Source organism: Bos javanicus, chromosome 19 (assembly GCF_032452875.1).
Source record: "Bos javanicus breed banteng chromosome 19, ARS-OSU_banteng_1.0, whole genome shotgun sequence".
In the NCBI taxonomy this organism is placed as follows: domain Eukaryota; kingdom Metazoa; phylum Chordata; class Mammalia; order Artiodactyla; family Bovidae; genus Bos; species Bos javanicus.
The window spans coordinates 28,871,447-28,889,647 of NC_083886.1; the positions used below are offsets into that span (position 1 = coordinate 28,871,447).

General features: G+C 43.1%; 1 protein-coding gene across 7 annotated transcripts in view; it reads left to right on the top strand.

Moving 5' to 3' along the window:
* DNAH2 (dynein axonemal heavy chain 2) overlaps positions 1-18,201 on the top strand; it is a 108,394-nt gene that overhangs the window by 5,279 nt on the left and 84,914 nt on the right. For all 7 annotated transcript variants that reach the window (XM_061389569.1, XM_061389568.1, XM_061389567.1 and 4 more), the window contains exons 3-10: positions 1,218-1,279; positions 4,591-4,761; positions 12,432-12,660; positions 13,211-13,321; positions 13,496-13,734; positions 15,494-15,685; positions 16,354-16,511; positions 17,139-17,226. In XM_061389569.1, the coding sequence (XP_061245553.1) occupies positions 1,218-1,279; positions 4,591-4,761; positions 12,432-12,660; positions 13,211-13,321; positions 13,496-13,734; positions 15,494-15,685; positions 16,354-16,511; positions 17,139-17,226 (1,250 nt within the window). The remainder of the gene's footprint in view (positions 1-1,217; positions 1,280-4,590; positions 4,762-12,431; positions 12,661-13,210; positions 13,322-13,495; positions 13,735-15,493; positions 15,686-16,353; positions 16,512-17,138; positions 17,227-18,201) is intronic.

The following is an 18,201-nucleotide window of genomic DNA, read 5'->3' on the forward strand; positions in this document are numbered from 1 at the left end:
TGAGGGTCTCAACTTCTCCATGAGGGAAGAGGCTAGGGGAAGAATGGCAGGCCAGAAACTGAGTGGCTAGAATAACCTTAAGACTGACTGCCTTCATTCCCCTGCCTCCCTCTGCACCCCTGCCAGCTTTTTAAAAGAAAATTAAGATATAATCCACTTACTATAAAGTTCATGTGTTTGGGACTTCCCTGGTGGTCCAGTAGTTAAGAGACCACCTTCCAATGCAGGGGACATGGGTTTGACCCCTGGTTGGAGAGCTAAGGTCCCATATGCTGCCAGGCAAGCGTCACAACTAAGACCTAATGCAGATTAAATACATGTATCAATCAATCAATCAATCAATATTTTTTTAAATTCATACTTTTAAAGTATATAATTCAGTGATTTTTGCTGTATTCACCAGCCTATGCAACCATCTCCACTATCTAATTTTAGAACATTAAAAAAATATATTTATTTATTTGTCTGCATCAAGTCTTGGTTTCAGCATTCGAGATCTTTAGTTACTGCATGGGAACTCTAGTTATAGCACGTGGGATCTATTTCCCCAACTAGGGATCCAATGGGGGCCCCCTGCATTGGGAGTCTTAACCACTGGACCACCAGGGAAGTCCCTAATTTTAGAGCATTTTAACCCCTTCACCAAAAGCCACTTCAGGTAACTTGAGAAACTGGCACCCGGTGGCCACTGTATCTTTACTTCTCCGTTGCGTGAGAGCTTAGCCTCTTAGCAGTCACTCCCCATTCCCCTTTCCTCCCAGATCCTGGTAACCATTAATCTGTTACTTTCTGTGTCTTTGAATTTGCCTGTTGTGGACATTTTATATAAGTGGAATCGTACAATATACTGTCTTTTGTGACTGGCTTCTTTCACTTAATGTTACATTTTCATCCACATTGTCATATTGTAGCAGACCCCCATTCTTTTTCTTGGCTGATTAATATTCCACTGCAATTTGTTTATCCATTCATCTTTGGTGGACGCTTGGGTTGTTTCTGCTTTTTGGCTGTTGTAAATAGCAGTGCTGTGAACATGGGCATACAAATATCTGTTTGAGTGCCTGCTTCCAGTTCTGTTGGGTATACCTAGAATTACTGGATCATATGGTCGAAAAGAGTCGGACACGACTGAGCGACTAAACTGAACTGAACTGACTGATGGTGACTGTATATTTAATTTTTAAAGGAATGCTTTCATTTTTGAATTTTTTCCCCAGAGCCAGTATTGGAGCAACCTGAAATACAGAAAGAAGAATTAGAGGAGCGTGAGGTAGATGTGGTAAGTTTGGGTTGTTGTTGAAACAAGTATTCCTCACCAGCAATTGGTGATTCAAAGGATCAGTTGCAGAATGGTGTTTGAGGAATTCTCTTCTTCAGTCTCTCACTTGATACCTTTTCTTTCTACCAGCAGAAACTGGTAGCCTGCTCACTGCAAATCCAGTACACTGAGTAAAGGGCAGAGTTATCCATGCCCCCTACTCCTCCAGAAGAAGAGAGCTTTCAGGAGGGAACAGGACTTTTAGCAGGCCCTTCCTCGTCTCTCCATTTTGGGTCAAAATGTGACAAGCTTTATCTGTCGAATGGGTGAAATCTGGACATGTTGAACAAGCTGGCAGACACTGTCCTAATTTCTAAGACATCCTCTTTCTTCCTGTCCTTCGGTGCTCTCCTTTGGCTGAAAAGTTTACAGAAGCCACTTGAAATACTTTCAGAAATTGACACTCCATGACCTGTATACCTTTATTTTCAAGCTGCATCAGAGCCTGGGGACAACTTCTAACCTGGATTAGAAGAATAGTGACCTTGAACTTTCTAGAAAGGGAGAGCAAAATAACAACTACTCATTAAAGAAAAAAACTGGAAGGGATAGAAAGGTAAAACAAAGAAAGGGAAAATGAAGTTATGACTAAACACATTCAATATTAATAATTGGGTATATGTCCTTTCTTTCTGTAGATTTGAGAGTTATTTTGTTTTCTAACAATCTTAACTATACTACACATTATACTTTTTAAATTAGGCTTTTTCACAAAACATTTTATCATTCTTCATGTTGTTACATTCTTAAAAAAGAATACAGAGGATTTCCCTGGAATTACAGTGGTTAAGACTCTGTGCTCCCAATGTAAGGGGAACTAAGCTCCTTAAAAAAGGACCTTAAAAAAAACTGGGGATGCTGTTATTTTTTATCAGAAATACATAAATCACAAGACGCCTCTTTTTTTGGGCTGTGCCTCGAGGTTTGTGGGATCTTAGTTCTCGACCAGAGATTGAACCTGGTCCTGGGGAAGTGAAAACGTGGAGTCCTAACCACTGGCGTGTCTGCTACGTCACTTCAGTCCTGTCTGACTCTGTGACCCTATGGACTGTAGCCTGCCAAGCTCCTTTGTCCGTGGGATTCTCCAGGCAAGAATACTGGAGTGGGTTGCCATGTCCTCCTCCAGAGGATCTTCCCCACCCAAGGATCAAGCCCACATTGGCAGGTGGGTTCTTTACCACTAATGCCACCTGGGAAGCCCCCTAACCATTGGATTGCCAGGGAATTCCCTGTAAGCACCATTTTAAATGTTCACTCAGTGCTTGATAAGGTATATGTACCATAGTTAAATCCTTACTCTTGGACGTTTTTCCATTTATGATTTTTTTTTGCTTTAATAGTACTGTGATGAATTTTATAAATAAAACTAACATATTTTGAAATACTTAATATTTGCTAAAATTAGATTCCTGGATATGGAGTTCCTGAATCAAAGAGTAAAGGACATTTGTAACACCTTTAATACATAATGCCAAACTATTGTTCAGAAAGACTGCATTTTTTGCCCTCATACTAGCAACAAACCCTTTCCAAACCTGGGTGTTAGCAGTTTAGCAGGTTGTTTTTTTTTTTTTTAATAATTATAGGCAATACATGATATACTTTTGCTGTGTTTATTTTTATTTCTTTAATTTCAAGTGAAATTGAATATTTTTCCACATTTTCATTTTTTTTCTCTCTCTTTTTTCAATAGTATGAAATGTTTGTTCATATCCTTAGTGTTCTTTTCACTGGGTCTTCATACATGTCTTTTTAAAAAAATAATTAATTAATTTTAGTTGGAGGGTAATTACTTTACAATATTGTAGTGGTTTTTTCCCATACATTGACATGAATCAGCCATGGGTGTACATGTGTCCCGCATCCTGAACCCCCCTCCCATCTCCCTCCCCATCCCATCCCTCAGGGTTGTCCCAGTGCACCGGCTTTGAGTGCCCTGTTTCATGCATCAAACTTGGACTGGTGATCTGTTTCACATATGGTAATATACATGTTCCAATGCTATTCTCTCAAATCATCCCACCCTCGCCTTCTCCCCCAGAATCCAAAAGTCTGTTCTTTATATCTGTGTCTCTTTTTCTGTCTTGCATAAGGGTCATCGTTACCATCTTTCTAAATTCCATATATATGTGTTAGTATACTGTATTGGTGTTTTTCTTTCTGGCTTACTTCACTCTGTATAGTAGGTTCCAGTTTCATCCACCTCATTAGAACTGATTCAAATACATTCTTTTAAATGGCTGAGTAATATTCCATTGTGTATATGTACCACAGCTTTCTTATCCATTCGTCTGCCAGTGGACATCTAGGTTGCTTCCATGTCCTAGCTATTGTAAATTTTTTAAAAAATTTATTTATTTACTTATTTTGCTGTGCCAGGTCTCAGTTGTGGCACTTGGGATCTTTCGTTGCGCCATGTGGGATCTAGTTCCCTGACTAGGGATTGAACTCTGGCCCCCTGCACTGAGATCACAGAGTCTTAGTCACTGGACCACCAGGAAAGTTCTTTTATGCATGTCTTTATATATGAAAGATTTTGGATCAGTGGTTAAATTTTCTTGACCTGGAAACTGTAAGCAAAAGGGATTGCTTTTCATCTTCTCGGAGTACTGGGAGGACAGAGTGACTTCTCCAGTTCACTGAGCTAGGTCTTCATATCCTGTAGTTTTCTTAATTTATTTAATACTGTTCTAAAAATGCTATGTTTTTTTCTAGCCACCAGTTATGACTTATTTTCCATCCAATTGATTTGTCCTTTGTTGTTTTCTAGTTTTGTCTTTTCCCTTCCCTTTTTCTTTTTTTCTAGCTGCTGGGCCAGTTGACTTTTGCCCAGTGTAGCAAACTTATTCCAGTATTCTGTGGAGGCCACATCATGGAAAAATTGCTCTTCTACCTTTATTCTTTTTCCAGCTTGTCATCCTCTTGCCCCTAATTTCTTGACTGAGGCTAATATCCTACATGTTCCCTTAATTTAGTTTTACTGTGAGGTTGAAAGTTGTTTGATAAGACATTTTTACAACCACAGGCATAAATGAAATATTTCAGAAAGATGCTATCCCTTGGTCTTCCTCTATGATCCATTCTATTTTTACTCATAGAGGGAAGAGGATCTTATTGTCTTGTTTCTTCTGAAACCTATCAGTCAGTTGGTCCTCAGCTTTTTCTTCCGAACCTGTTCTCACTCCCCATGACTCCCACACATGGCAGTGGAAGGGAGAAGTGACCTACACTGACAGCTGCGCCTGCTCTGGCCCTCTGCTCTCATTCTGCAGAAGCCCCTCTTCCTGTCCCGGGCTGTACTGACAGGACTGGCGGACGCCACATGGACAGAGGAGCACAGCACTGTTCTGGAACACTTTGCCCAGGACCCTTCGGAACCCATCCTCACCATCTTCATCGACCCTTGTATGGGGCTGAAGCTAGACCTGGGAGTGCCTGTGCAGGTGCGTACTCCACCATCCAGACCCCAAGGTGTTCTCCCCAGGGGGCTGCGGGTTCCGCAGACCCCAGTCATCTGTATCTAATCTCTCCTGCCCAAGGTCTGTTGAGCCTCACAGTGTGTGGGACATCCTGCTAGGCAGCAGAATACAGAGAGAAGTGAGGCAGGGTTTTGCTTTTGATGATCTCATGGTCTAGTGGGGAAGACAGACATATAAAAAATATTTACAATATATTATGATGCCTGGACGAAGCTTTATAAGAGTCTTATGGGAGCAACTAATGTAGCCCCTGGAATGCTGCCAAGGCCTGGTGATGGAGGAGATATTTGAGTTCGGGATGAAGGGTAAGTAGGATTTCATCGAGGATGAGTAAGAGCATCCAGGTAAAGAACACTTTATGTGCAAAGAAACAAGGAGTTGGGGGAAATGATACTAAAAAGGTGGGTTGGTGTCTGCCTCTGAAGGTCCTTGAATGTTATGCTAAAGAATTTGGCTTTATTCCAGAGGGAACTATTAAAGGCTTTCATGAGTTAGATAGGTAACTATTTCAACAGTGGGGAGGATACGTTAGTGAAAGGTAAACCACAGGTAGGAAAACAGTTAAAAGACAAATGTATAGTAAAGTTAGTGGTAGAATATGGGTGGCGGGTGTACAGGTTATTATTGTAAAATTCTTTTAGTGTTCCCGTATGTTTGAAATTTGGGGAAATAAAATTTTGGAAAAGAAAAAGGCTATTGCTTGGCTTTTATTGGTCCACATACAAAAATTGAAGTGATAATGAAGAGTAGCATGGTCCTGCACAATGACACAATTTATAAAGCTTCCTTATTAAGCAAAGCCCAAAATAGGCTATCTCTTTTTCCTGTATATTGGCAATAATTGGCTATAAAGCATCACACAAAAAAATTTCGTTCAGAAAAGTAACAAAAATATGCCAAAAACTTAGGATGTATATGAAGGAAAACAACTTTGTTGCAGGCTACAAAAAAATGATTTAAATAAATGATGAGCCCTATCCTGTTCTGAGTGGGAATCTTAATATTATGAAGATCATTCCATCCAATTAAATGTACCATTTTATTACAACTCCAATCGAAGTACCACAGTCCCTAGATTGGTATTGTAAAGGATTTTTAAAAGTATATCTTGAAAAATAGCAAAAAAAACAAAAAAAATTAAGAAGGAAAGTGATGAAGGAGACCTGTGAATGAAAATCTTTTATTAAATTACAGTAATTAGGACTGGCCTGGTGGTCCAGTGGTTAAGAATCTGCCTGCCGATGCAGGGGACATGGATTCCATCCTTGGTCTGGGAAGATTCTACATACCTGGGGCAACTAAGCCCGTGTGCCACAACTACAGAGCCTGTGTTCTAGAGCCCGGGAACCGCAGATCCTGAGCCCGTGAGCTGTAACTGCTGAGCCCATGTGCTACAACTACTGAAGTGTGAGCATACTAGAGCCCATGATCTGCAATGAGAGAAGCCACTGAAATAAGAAGCCCGAACACTGAGCAACTGGAGAGTAGCCTCCACTCACCGCAACTAGAGAAAGCCTGGATGTAGCAATGAAGACCTAGTGCAGCCAAAAATAAATAAATAAGAGCAATTAAAACAAAGGTCCATCTAGTCAAGGCTATGGTTTTTCCAGTAATCATGTATGGATGTGAGAGTTGGACTATAACGAAAGCTGAGCACTGAAGAATTGCTTTTGAACTGTGGTGTTGGAGAAGACTCTTGAGAGTCCCTTGGACTGCAAGGAGATCCAACCAGTCCATCCTAAAGATCAGTCCTGGGTGTTCATTGGAAGGACTGATGTTGAAGCTGAAACTCCACTTTAGCCACCTGATGCGAAGAGCTGACTCATTGGAAAAGACCCTGATGCTGGGAAGGATTGGGGGCAGGAGGAGAAGGGGACGACAGAGGATGAGATGGTTGGATGGCATCACCGACTCAATGGACATGGGTTTGGGTAGACTATGGCAGTTGGTGATGGACAGGGAGGCCTGGCGTGCTGTGGTTCATGGGGTTGCAAAGAGTCGTACACGACTGAGCGACTGAACTGAACTGAAAATAGACCGGGGCAGGAATATGTATTATGTAAGCAACAGGAAAGAAGCAGAAAGAAATGAAACATATAGGCAAGCATTTTCTACAAAAGTAGCATTTAAAATCTGTGGGGAAAGATGGATTATTCCATGAATAGAATTGGGAAACATGGAAAACAAAGGTTTTCCATTTAAAAAATGTAGATAGCTGGGGCAAGAGGGAAAAAGGGAGCTGTTGATCAAAGGGTACACGTTTTCTGTCACTACAACAAAGGCAACAAAAGCAAAAATAAACAAGTGGGACTATATCTAACTAGGGAGCTTCTTACACAGCAAAGGAAAATCATCAACAAAATGAAAAGGCAGACTATGAATGGGAGGAAATATTTGCAAATCCTATATCTGATAAGATTTGAATACATGTCCAAAATATACATAAAGAACTCATACAGTTTAATAGCGAGAAACAAACAATCTGATTTAAAAAGGTACAGAAGAATTGAAAAGACATTTTTCCAAAGAAGATATACAAATGGCCAACAGGTACCTGAAAAGGTGCTCAGTGTCACTAATCAGAGAAATTCAAATCCAAACCACAATGAGGTATCAACTCATGCCTGTTAGAATGGCTGTCGTCAAAAAGACAGGAGATGACAATATTGATGAAAGTGTGGAGAAAAGGGAGCCCTTGTGCACTGGGAATGTAAATTGGTGCAGTTGTGGAAAACAGTATGGAGGTGCCTCAAAAAAAAAATTTGAACTACCGTATGATCTGGCAATTCCACTTTTGGGTATGTATCCAGAGGAAACGAAATCACTCTCGAAGAAATATCGGCACCCCCATGTACATTATAGTACTATTTATAATAGCTAATATATGGAATCAGCTTAAGTGTCCATCATTGGATGAGTGGATAAAGAAAATGTATATGTGTATATACACACACACACACACACCATACATACACACACAATGGAATATTATTCAGCAATGAGAAAGAAAAAATATCTTGCCATTTGCAACAATATAGGTGGCCTTGGACTTCCCTGGTGGCTCAGACGGTAAAGCGTCTGTCTACGATGTGGGAGACCTGGGTTCAATCCCTGCGTCAGGAAGATCCCCTGGAGAAGGAAATGGCAATCCACTCCAGTACTCTTGCCTGGAAAATCCCATGGACAGAGGAGCCTGGTAGGCTACAGTCCATGAGGTCGCAAAGAGCTGGACACGACTGAGCGACTTCACTTTCACTTTCAGGTGGACTTGGAGGGTATTATGCTTAGTGCAATAATACAGAGAAAGACAAATACTGTATGATCTCACTTATATGTGAAATCTGGAGGAAAAAAAAAAAAACTCATAGGAACAGAGAACGGCACAGATTGAGAACCAGAGGAGGGAAAAAGGACTGATTGGTGGTTGCCAGAGTTGGGGGTGAGGGAGTACAGAAAATGGGTGAAGTTGGCCAGAAGGTACAAACTTCCAGTTATAAGTTCTGGGGATGTGATGTACAGTACAGCATGGTGATTCTAATTAACAATAGTGGATTATATATTTGAAAGTTGCTAAAGGAGTAGATTTTAAAAGTTCTGATAAAAAAATTGTAACTATGTAAGCTGATAAATGTTAGCTGGACTTATTGTGGAAATCATTTTTGCAATATATATACATATCAAAGCATTACATTGTATACCTTAAATTAATACAATGTTATAGGTCAATTATATTTCAGTAAGACTGAGGGGGGGAATGATACAGAATTTCATTTATGCAAAGTTAATAAGTTCTGGAGATCTAATATACAGTGTGGTAACTGTAGTTAATATTACTGTATGATTTGCTAAAGGGTGGATCTTAAGTGTTCTCACTACAAAAAGAAATGAGAATGGTAACCATATGGAATAATAGATATGTTAATTAGCTTGATTGTAGTGATCATTTCTCAGTGCACATTTATATCAAAACAGCAAGGAAAGTAAAAGTGGCTCAGTCATGTCTGACTCTTTGTGACCCCGTGGACTGTAGCCCACCAGGCTCCTCTGTCTATGGGGATTCTCCAGGCAAGAATACTGGAGTGGGGTGCCATGCCCTCCTCCAAGGGATCTTCCCAACCCAGGGATCGAACCCAGGTCCCCCACATTGCAAGCAGATTCTTTATCAGCTGAGCCACCAGGAAGCCACAAAACAGCAGGGTGTACACCTTAAACAATTTTAATTTGTCAATTATGAGTTGGCAAAGCTGAAAAAAGCCTTTTTAGCATGCCAGAATATATTCTAGGGCATCCCCAGTGGCTCAGTGGTAAAGAATCCGCCTGCCGATGCAGTAGACACAGTTTGATCCCTGGTCCGGGACGATCCCACATGCCAGGGAGCAACTAAGCCAAGGTGCCGCAACTGCTGAGCCTGTGCGGTACAGCCAGCGCTCCACAGCAAGATAAGTCAGCGCGAAGAGAGGCCAACGCACCGCAACTGGAGAGTGGCCCCTGCTCGCCACAAGGAGAGAAAAACCCTCGCAGCAATGAAGACCCAGCACAGCCCCAGATAAATAAATTCTAAATAGATCACGGATTTAATTGTAGGGCAAGAAGGACAGTTGAAAAACTTCCTTAAGAAATTATTTCTTTTGAATACTTGGAACAATAGCAAAAAGTAAAGCCAGAAAAACAAATAAAAACAAGCACCCAAGAGTAAACAAACTAGGAAAGAAGCAAAATCTGAAAGGTCTCTGCACTGATTTAAGGAAACTGTTGTCCCTGCAGGAATGGTGGACACCCCTCCTCACCACCACCAGCAGTGACATGGAGTGAACCTCAGAGTATTTAACAAAATCTGAAGAGAGAGAAAGAGCCTATGCATTTTAACAAAGATTTTACACTGTTTTAAATTGGTCTTACCTACCTGCCCATCCCCTCATGCTATTATTTTAGTCTAGAGAAAAGTGAACGAAACGTAAAATACCCAGTAATTTCGCTTTAACTTCAATGGGGAAGTCAAACTGGGCTTTCACAGTGGGACATCAGGAAGTCACCCACAGCACTTAAAAGCAGAAGGAATGAATTCAGAGAGTGGAGCAAGCAGGAGGCAAGTGAAAAGGAATTGCAGGGCAACTGCAGGCATACTACATCAAGGAAGAAAGAGAGCAGAACAAAGCGTGCACGTGAGGAAAATGTAACTGAACAGAAGGCAGTTTTTCACACCAGCATCATGTTTTAATACGAATTTAATTTTTTAAAAAGCTGAGCGACGAAACAATAAAATGTGAGAATGAAATAAAAGCGATTGCAGATTTTTGAAATAAATAAAGCAGCATGTTTACATGTTAAAACTAGTAGGTTAGAAACAGCAAGGAACTGAATAACTATTGCTGAAAATATGAATGGACATAGAAGAGAGGCTTGAGATAATTACAGTGTAGGGAAAAGAAAAAAACCAATGACAATACGATTAGAGAGAAGTTGATAGATGTGAAAGACAGACACAGGTAATCTAACATAGGGAGCCAGCTAATGAAACAAAATATAAATTTTAAAATAGAATACAGAGAATTTCCCTGAACGGCTGAAGGAACTGAATGGGGGAACTGAAAGGACATACTTTATTCCACAAAAACTTGTTACACAATGTTTAATGTCAACACATGTCTTAGTTAAGCTGATTACATTTAAGGAAATTAATTCTTTGGAAACATCACCTATGTGGTATTCCTGCCAAGAATATTTAACTTGCATCTAATAATGAGGAAACAATCCAATAAATTAAAATTAAGGGACGTTTTGAAAATCAACTGGCCCGGAGTATTAGAAATATCACTGTCATGAAAGAAAGAAACCTTGTGTGATCTGAATTGGATCCTGGGTGGGAAGAAAGCAGCTGTAAATGACATTATTTGGACCACTGGGAAAATTTGAATGTGAACTGTGTATTATGTAAAGTATTAAATGAAGTTCAATTTTCTGAGTGTGATAATTACAGTTTGGGGAGTGTTGGCGAATATCCTCACTTTTAGGAGCCATATGCTGAAGTATGTAAGGGTGTAGTTTTATAACGTCTGCTACCAGCTCTGAAATGGCTCAGCAGAGACAGAGAGGATGAGAGACAGAGATGGAGAGAGAAGAGAGTGCAATCATGCACACATGTGGCAAAATGTTAACAATTAGTCGATCTAGATGAAGGGCATGTCAAAATAATAGTATAACAAAAATTGGGAAGTGGTAAGACAATGAGAGAAAGTATGAGGATGCATGCCCATGTTCCTACCTTTCAAAGCAGTGAGTCAGTTGAAATTAAAGTTGAAAGGTAATGAGAAAACTAACCTTTGTTTTTCAGCTACTTGGCTTGCGGGATCTTAGTTGCCTGACCAGGGGTTGAACCTGGGCCAACAGCAATGGCAGCGCTAAGTTCTAACCATTGGACCACCAGGGAATCCTGGAGAAAACTAACCTCTTAATATTTTTCATAATCTTTCTTATAACCTTAGAAAGGGGTCTTTTAGGAAGAAATCTCTCTTACAGCTAAAGAAACATTTATTTGGAGCTCAACAATTTATCAATGTCTTTTTATTCCATTAAATTCAATACTTTAAAATAGCATGATCCTAAAGCAATAGCATGATCCTATTTTGAAGTAATTTTTTATTTTTCTGTATATATATCTACAAGAGATGTCTAGAATAATATTTTCTCTAATGATAATGATTAGTGTCTAAATGGTGGAATTTTAACGACATTTAAATTTTTATCTGTGTACTTTTCTGCATTGTTTCAGATATTTATAATTAACATAATTTTAACAAAACTAATAGTTGTTTATCTTTTTAAAAAATAAATACAAAATGCCAAAATTTAATTCTGGGTAACGGGAATATGAATGATTATGAATTTCTTCTTTGTACTTTATTTTCAGTTTTTAAAGTTAAATAAATTATAAAGAGTAGTTACAAAAGCACTAAAGAAAAAAACAGTGAAACTGTTCTTAGAGTAGGAATGACTTTTCTAACTATGTAGAAGTCAGAAACTAAGAAGTTTTAACAACATGAAAGTTATGCATTTTTTAATGTAAACAACAATAAAAACTCAGCATAAACAAAACTGCAGGATAAATGAAAAATGAGGGGAGGGACTTGCCTGGAAGTCCAGTGGTTAAGACTCTAAACTTCCAATACAGAAGGTGCTGATTTAATCCCTAGTCAGTGAACTAAGAACCCACATGCATCATGGTCAAGAAAAAAATTGGGGGAAAAGTTATGCAAGTGAAAGAAAAACCTTAGACAATTGTCTCTTACCTTTGGTTCATCTCCTTTCTGCTTTTCCTGTATCTTTTTCATTCCATTTATCCATCCATCTGTCATTTATGGAGCATCTAGTGTGTCCCAGTCACTGCTAGGTTCTGTAGAGAATACGCAGTCTTTACCCTCAAGGAGTGCTCTCTGCATTTCCTCCACAACCCTCTGGATACAGAAACTGTTGTGTCCCTGACAAGAACAGGAAATATCTCGTGTTTCTTATATTTGGAGAAGGATCAGGATATGCTAAGGGGATGCGACCAGGGTTTCATGACTGGAGCCTCAGATTCCCTTGGGTAGCATGGCTGGGCCTGGACCCTGAACTCTGCTCTACTGTCTTCCATGCAGACCCAGAACCAGATTGTCTACTTTATTCGCCAAGCCCCGGTCCCCATCACTCCAGAGAACTTTGAGGAGACGGTGCAGTTTGGGACAGTGCGGGGTGCCTACATCCCAGCCCTGCTTCGGCTGCTCAGTGGCGTCTTTGCCCCTCAGATCTTTAAAAACACAACCTGGCCTGAGAGCATTCGAAATCATTTTGCTTCTCACCTGCACAGGTTCTTGGCCTGCCTGACAGGTGAGCGGAATGGCCGGGGTGCCTGTTTTCTCCCCATTCCCCACCAATAGTAGAGCGAGTGAGGCAGGTGGGAGATTGATCCTGAGTACCTGCGTTGCTTGGCACAGAGTAGGTGCTTGGAATGCGTTTGCTGAATGAGTGAAACAGGGTCCGCAGTGTGCCTTCTAATCTGGATACAGTTTTCTGTGGTCCAACAGTTGCCCAGACTTGCTCGGAGTTGGAAATTTCCAAGAGTACATGTGGGGTTAGGGAAACTGGAGGTAGTGTGGGGGCAGCAGGGGAGTGCTTGTGTCCTGGAAGAGAGTGTCGAGGGCATTGTATTGCTCTCAGACCTCATTTTATGACAGTCTCTTACGACATCTCAACAAGGTTTTCCCTCTTGCCTTCTGTCATTTTCCTGATGTCAAAAAAGCATGAGTCCTAGTTTCTCCTGCCTGCTCTCCTGAGATGCACATAGCTCCTGGGCCCCAGATCATCAGCCATGATAGGAACTAGGGTGGCATAAACCCATCACCCTCTGTGAACTCTCCTGGTTCTTTTGTTTCCTCAGACACTCGGTATAAGCTGGAGGGGCACACCGTCCTCTACATCCCCACAGAAGCCATGAACATGAAGCCTGAGGTCGTGGTTAAAGACAAAGAGCTGGTGCAGCGACTAGAGAGTGAGTGGCTGGCGTTGCTCCTGTGTCAGGGCTCCTGAGGGGGAGGAGTAGGGATGGGCAGCCCAGAGGCTGGGACAGGATGTGGGTTAGGAGGGTTCTGTTGCGGGTGGAGGGGAGGATGAAAGTGGGGAGCGCTGCAAGGATATGCAAGAGGTTTTGTCCTCTCCCCGGCAGCCTCCATGATCCACTGGACACGGCAGATAAAGGAGGTGCTCAGTGCCCAGGAATCAGTGGAGACAGGAGAAAACTTAGGTCCTTTGGAGGAGATTGAGTTTTGGCGCAACCGATGCATGGACCTGTCTGGCATCAGCAAACAGCTGGTGAAGCCGGGAGTGAAGCACATCGAGTCCATCCTGCGTCTTGCCAAGTCATCCTATCTGGCGCCCTTCATGAAGCTGGCCCAGCAGATCCAGGTTTGTGAGTGGATCGAAGGATGCAGACTTGGCAGAAAGTGCCCAGTGGTGGGGATAATGTAAGGCACTAAGAAGAGAGAGTCAACATATTCATCAGTTGCAGAGATAGACGCACCCAGTGCTTAGACTTGGGCTTGTGGGAGAGTATAAACGTAGTAGAACACAAGGCCTCAAGGAGCTTATAGTTTAACTAGAGAGACACCTAGTTACTTGCCAAATGTACTATGTTGAGTGCCCTCTAGGAGCCCAACCCCTACAATCCAGCTGAGAAGGAAGGCTAACACAGATGACTGTGTGGCCTGGGGTCAAAGGCGAACCCATTCAGTTCAGCAAAGAGAGCTGCAAAAGAAACACTTCAAAAACTTACATTTGAAGGCTTCTTTAGTGGCTCAGGGGCTTCCCTTGTGGTTCAGCTGGTAAAGAATCCTCCTGCAATGTGGGAGTACTGGCTTTGATCCCTGGGTTGGGCAGATCCCTTGTAGAAGGGAAAGGCTACCCACTCCAGTATTCTGGCCTGGAGAATTCCATGGACTGTGTAGTCCATGGGGTCGCAGAGAGTTGAACACGACTGAGTGACTTTCACTTCACTTGGTGGCTCAGTGATAAAGAATCCATTTGCCAATACAGGAGATGTGGGTTCGATCCCTGATCTAGTAAGATCCCACATGCCGTGGAGCAACTAACTTCATGTATCACAACTGTTGAGCATGTGCTCTAGAGCCTGGGAGCCGCAACTCCTAAAGCCTCTGCACCCTAGAGCCTGCCCTCCGCAACAAGAGAAGTCACTGCAATGAGAACCAGTGTGCCACACACAACTAGAGAGTAGCCCCTGCTTGCCTAATCTAGAGAAGAGCCTGTGCAGCAACAAAGATCCAGCATAGTCAAAAATAAATTTTTTTAAAAAATTAGGTTTTATATAATATGACAAGCTGATTATATTAGTGTTGTGACACACAGAGATCAGAGATATCTGTAGAATACAAAGAGAGAAGTGATCTCTTCCTAGCAGGAATTTGAAACTGGTATTCATGGAGGCCTGGTGTGCTGCAGTCCATAGGGTTGCAGAGTCGGACATGATTGAGCAACTGAACTGAACTGAACTGAAGGGAGTTTTGGGGCTTCCCAGGTGGCGCTAGTGGTAAAGAATTCACCAGCCAATGCAGGAGATGCCAGAGATACGGGTCGATCCCTGGGTTGGGACCATTCCCTGGGGTAGGAAATGGCAACCCACTCCAGTATTCTTGCCTGAAAAATTCCATAGATAGAGGTTAGAGGAGCCTGGTGGGTTACAGTCCGTGGAGTTGCGTGGAATTGCACACGATTATGCATACACCCACATACTTTAAGGGGAATTGAGCCACAGTTAGATGGAGAGGTATAAAATTCTCTTTGAGAACAAGGTAGTGAAGGTGGGGCTATGGTGGGAGCCACAAGGTGGGATGAATGCAAGTGACGTCCGGTCAGTTGATCAGCAGCTCTTGAGCGTCTCCTTGTGCAGAGTTCTGGGTTCAAGGGGAAAAACTAGAGGAATAGACACGAAACCTGAGTTAGAAACTAGTCAGTGAGGAAAAGTAGGCACGCACACACTCTGGTCCCAAAGGGTTGCAGAGACCTGGGGTGATGGGGTCTAGGTAACGTTAACTGGGAACACTTGCCGGGAAAGGCAGGTCGGTTGGAATTCGAGGAGGACCAGAAGCACTCGCTTTGAACCTGTGCTTTCCAGGGGCTAAGTCTTCTCCTGATTTCTCTTTACTGCCAGGATGGCTCTCGTCAAGCACAGTCAAACCTGACTTTCTTGTCGATCCTGAAGGAGCCTTACCAGGAACTGGCATTCATGAGGCCAAAGGACATCTCTAGTAAACTCCCGAGGCTGATCAGCCTCATCCGTATCATCTGGGTCAACTCTCCCCACTACAATACTCGGGAGAGACTGACCTCCCTCTTCCGGAAGGTGTGTGTCTGCAGAGAGTGGAACAGAGGGTGGTGAGGGGGTGGCCATGTTGGTAGCATGCAGATTACTGGAGAAGGTGGAATTCACTGGGCAGATCTATGGTGAAAAGGTAGTGAGCAATGCTGTTCGGGTCAGACAGAGACCACAGGCCCTTTGCCTGCATCATCTGCCTTAGTGAGGCTCAGAGTTGGGACCTGGACTGGACACTTTGCTTCCAGATGGATGAAGCCCGGGTGGGAAGAGGGGGACTTTGTGAAGAGGTGTTGATGGAGCACAGGGAGGGGGCCAGGAAGGTCTGACTCCCAGGCTGAGTTGTACAGGAGGGGAAGACCTGCTCTTTCTCATTGCCAAAGATGGACCTTGCAGTGAGCGAGAGGCAGATATAGGAAGGAACACTGGCTTTTGAGGAGCAGAACCCGGCATATTTCATTGGGGGAGGGGCAAAGAGTGGGGAAAGGGTGCTGAGCTGAGCACTGGCTGGAAATGAGGTGGGCAAATGAGGTGGAACCCAGAGGTGCTGCCGCACCAGCAGTGGAGGACCAGGGATGAGAGGAGCTATGGGTATCAAGAAGTAGGAGCCCGAGACCTGAGGCGTGGTCTTGGGGGCTCCAAGAGAGGGTCGGTGCAACTAAGGCTGCGAACTGAGATTGTCGGGACTCCTCCCGCAGATGAGCAATGAGATCATTCGCCTGTGCTGCCATGCCATCTCCCTGGACCGCATCTTTGAGGGCTACGTCATCTCTAGCAAGGAGGACCTACAAGGCTGCATCTCTTGCTGTCACGCCTGGAAGGACCACTACCTTCGGGCTGTGCAGACACATACCCAGTACGACATATCTGGACATCCTGTGTGTTACCGCTTGTCACTCCTGGAGTGGGGAGATTTTGATCTCTTCTGCTTGTACTTTAAGCCTGTGGACTGTATTTTTTTTTTGTAGCGTTTTTACATGGTCCGAGTTTTCTCTCTGGACGCAGATATTCTAGCTCGCAGTCCTAGGTCCTCCTAACTCTAAGTAACCTCCCCTCCCTCAACCCAGGAATCCCTCCTGGTCTTTTCCTCCTTCCTTGGCTCTAAAGTCTAAAATTTCATTGTGTGTAAACTTTCTCTTCTGGAGGAGGAAATGGCAACCCACTCCAGCATTCTTGCCTGGGAAATCCCATGGACAGAGGAGCCTAGAGGGCTACAGTCCATATGGTTGCAAGAGCCAGACATGACTTAGAGACTAAACCACCACCACCACCACCACCAAACTCTTTCTTAGAACCAAGATGTTTTCTTTTTCTCTCTGGCTCTCCTCACCTTGTGTTTCTTTACTTGGCGTTCAGAAAAACTGTTTCCTGGGGTCTCATTTTCTCAGGCTCCCTTTGAACCAGAACTCCTGGTTCTAGCCTGGCCTGGGGAGGTAAATGCCTCATGTTCCTGCTTCCAACTGGTCAGTCTTTCTCACGACAGGTTCTCCACCCGGGGCTGGATCCTAGACCAGACCAGCATATTTGCCCAGGTCGATGCCTTTGTACAACGCTGCAAGGACCTCATCGAGGTAGGAAGACTGTCAGGGAGACTGAGAGCCCATAGCAGATGCTCCAGAATCCTGGCCTGGGGGCTGGGGGAGCTGGGGGAGCTGGGGCTGGGGGTGAGGCTACACACAAAACTTGCCTCTTTGGTTCTTATCATATGGCTGTGCACCTGGCCACCATCCTGTGCTCAGAGACTCTTGCCTGTTATCACTGCCTCATTTCAGTTCAGTTCAGTTCATTCGCTCAGTTGTGTCCACCTCTTTGCAACCCCATGGACTGTAGCATGCCAGGCTTCCCTGTCCATCACCAACTCCTGGAGCTTGCTCAAACTCACATCCATCGAGTCAGTGATGCCATCCAACCATCTCATCCTCTGTCGTCCCCTTCTCCTCCTGCCTTTAATCTTCTCCAGCATCAGGGTCTTTGCCAATGAGTCAGTTCTTCACATCAGGTGGACAAAATACTGGAATTTCAGCTTCAGCATCAGTCCTTCCAATGAATATTCAGGACTTATCTCTTTTAGGATGGACTGGTTGGATTTCCTTGCTGTCCAAGGGACTCTCAAGAGTCTTCTCCAACACCACAGTTCAAAAGCATCAGTTCTTCAGTGCTCAGCTTTCTTTATGGTACAACTCTCACATCCATACATGACTACTGGAAAAACCACAGCTTTGACTAGATGGACCTTTGTTAGCAAAGTAATGTCTCTGCTATTTAATATGCTGTCTAGGTTTGTCATAGTTTTTATTCCAGGGAGCAAATGTCTTTTAATTTCATGGCTGCATTCACCATCTGCAGTGATTTTGGAGCCCAAGAAAATAAAGTCTCTCACTGTTTCCATTGTTTCCCCATCTATTTGCCATGAAGTGATGGGACCAGGTGCTATGATCTTCGTTTTTTGAATGTTGAGTGTAAACCCAACTTTTTCACTCTTCTCTTTCATTTTCATCAAGAGGCTCTTTAGTTCTTCGCTTTCTGCCATAAGGGTGGTGTCATCT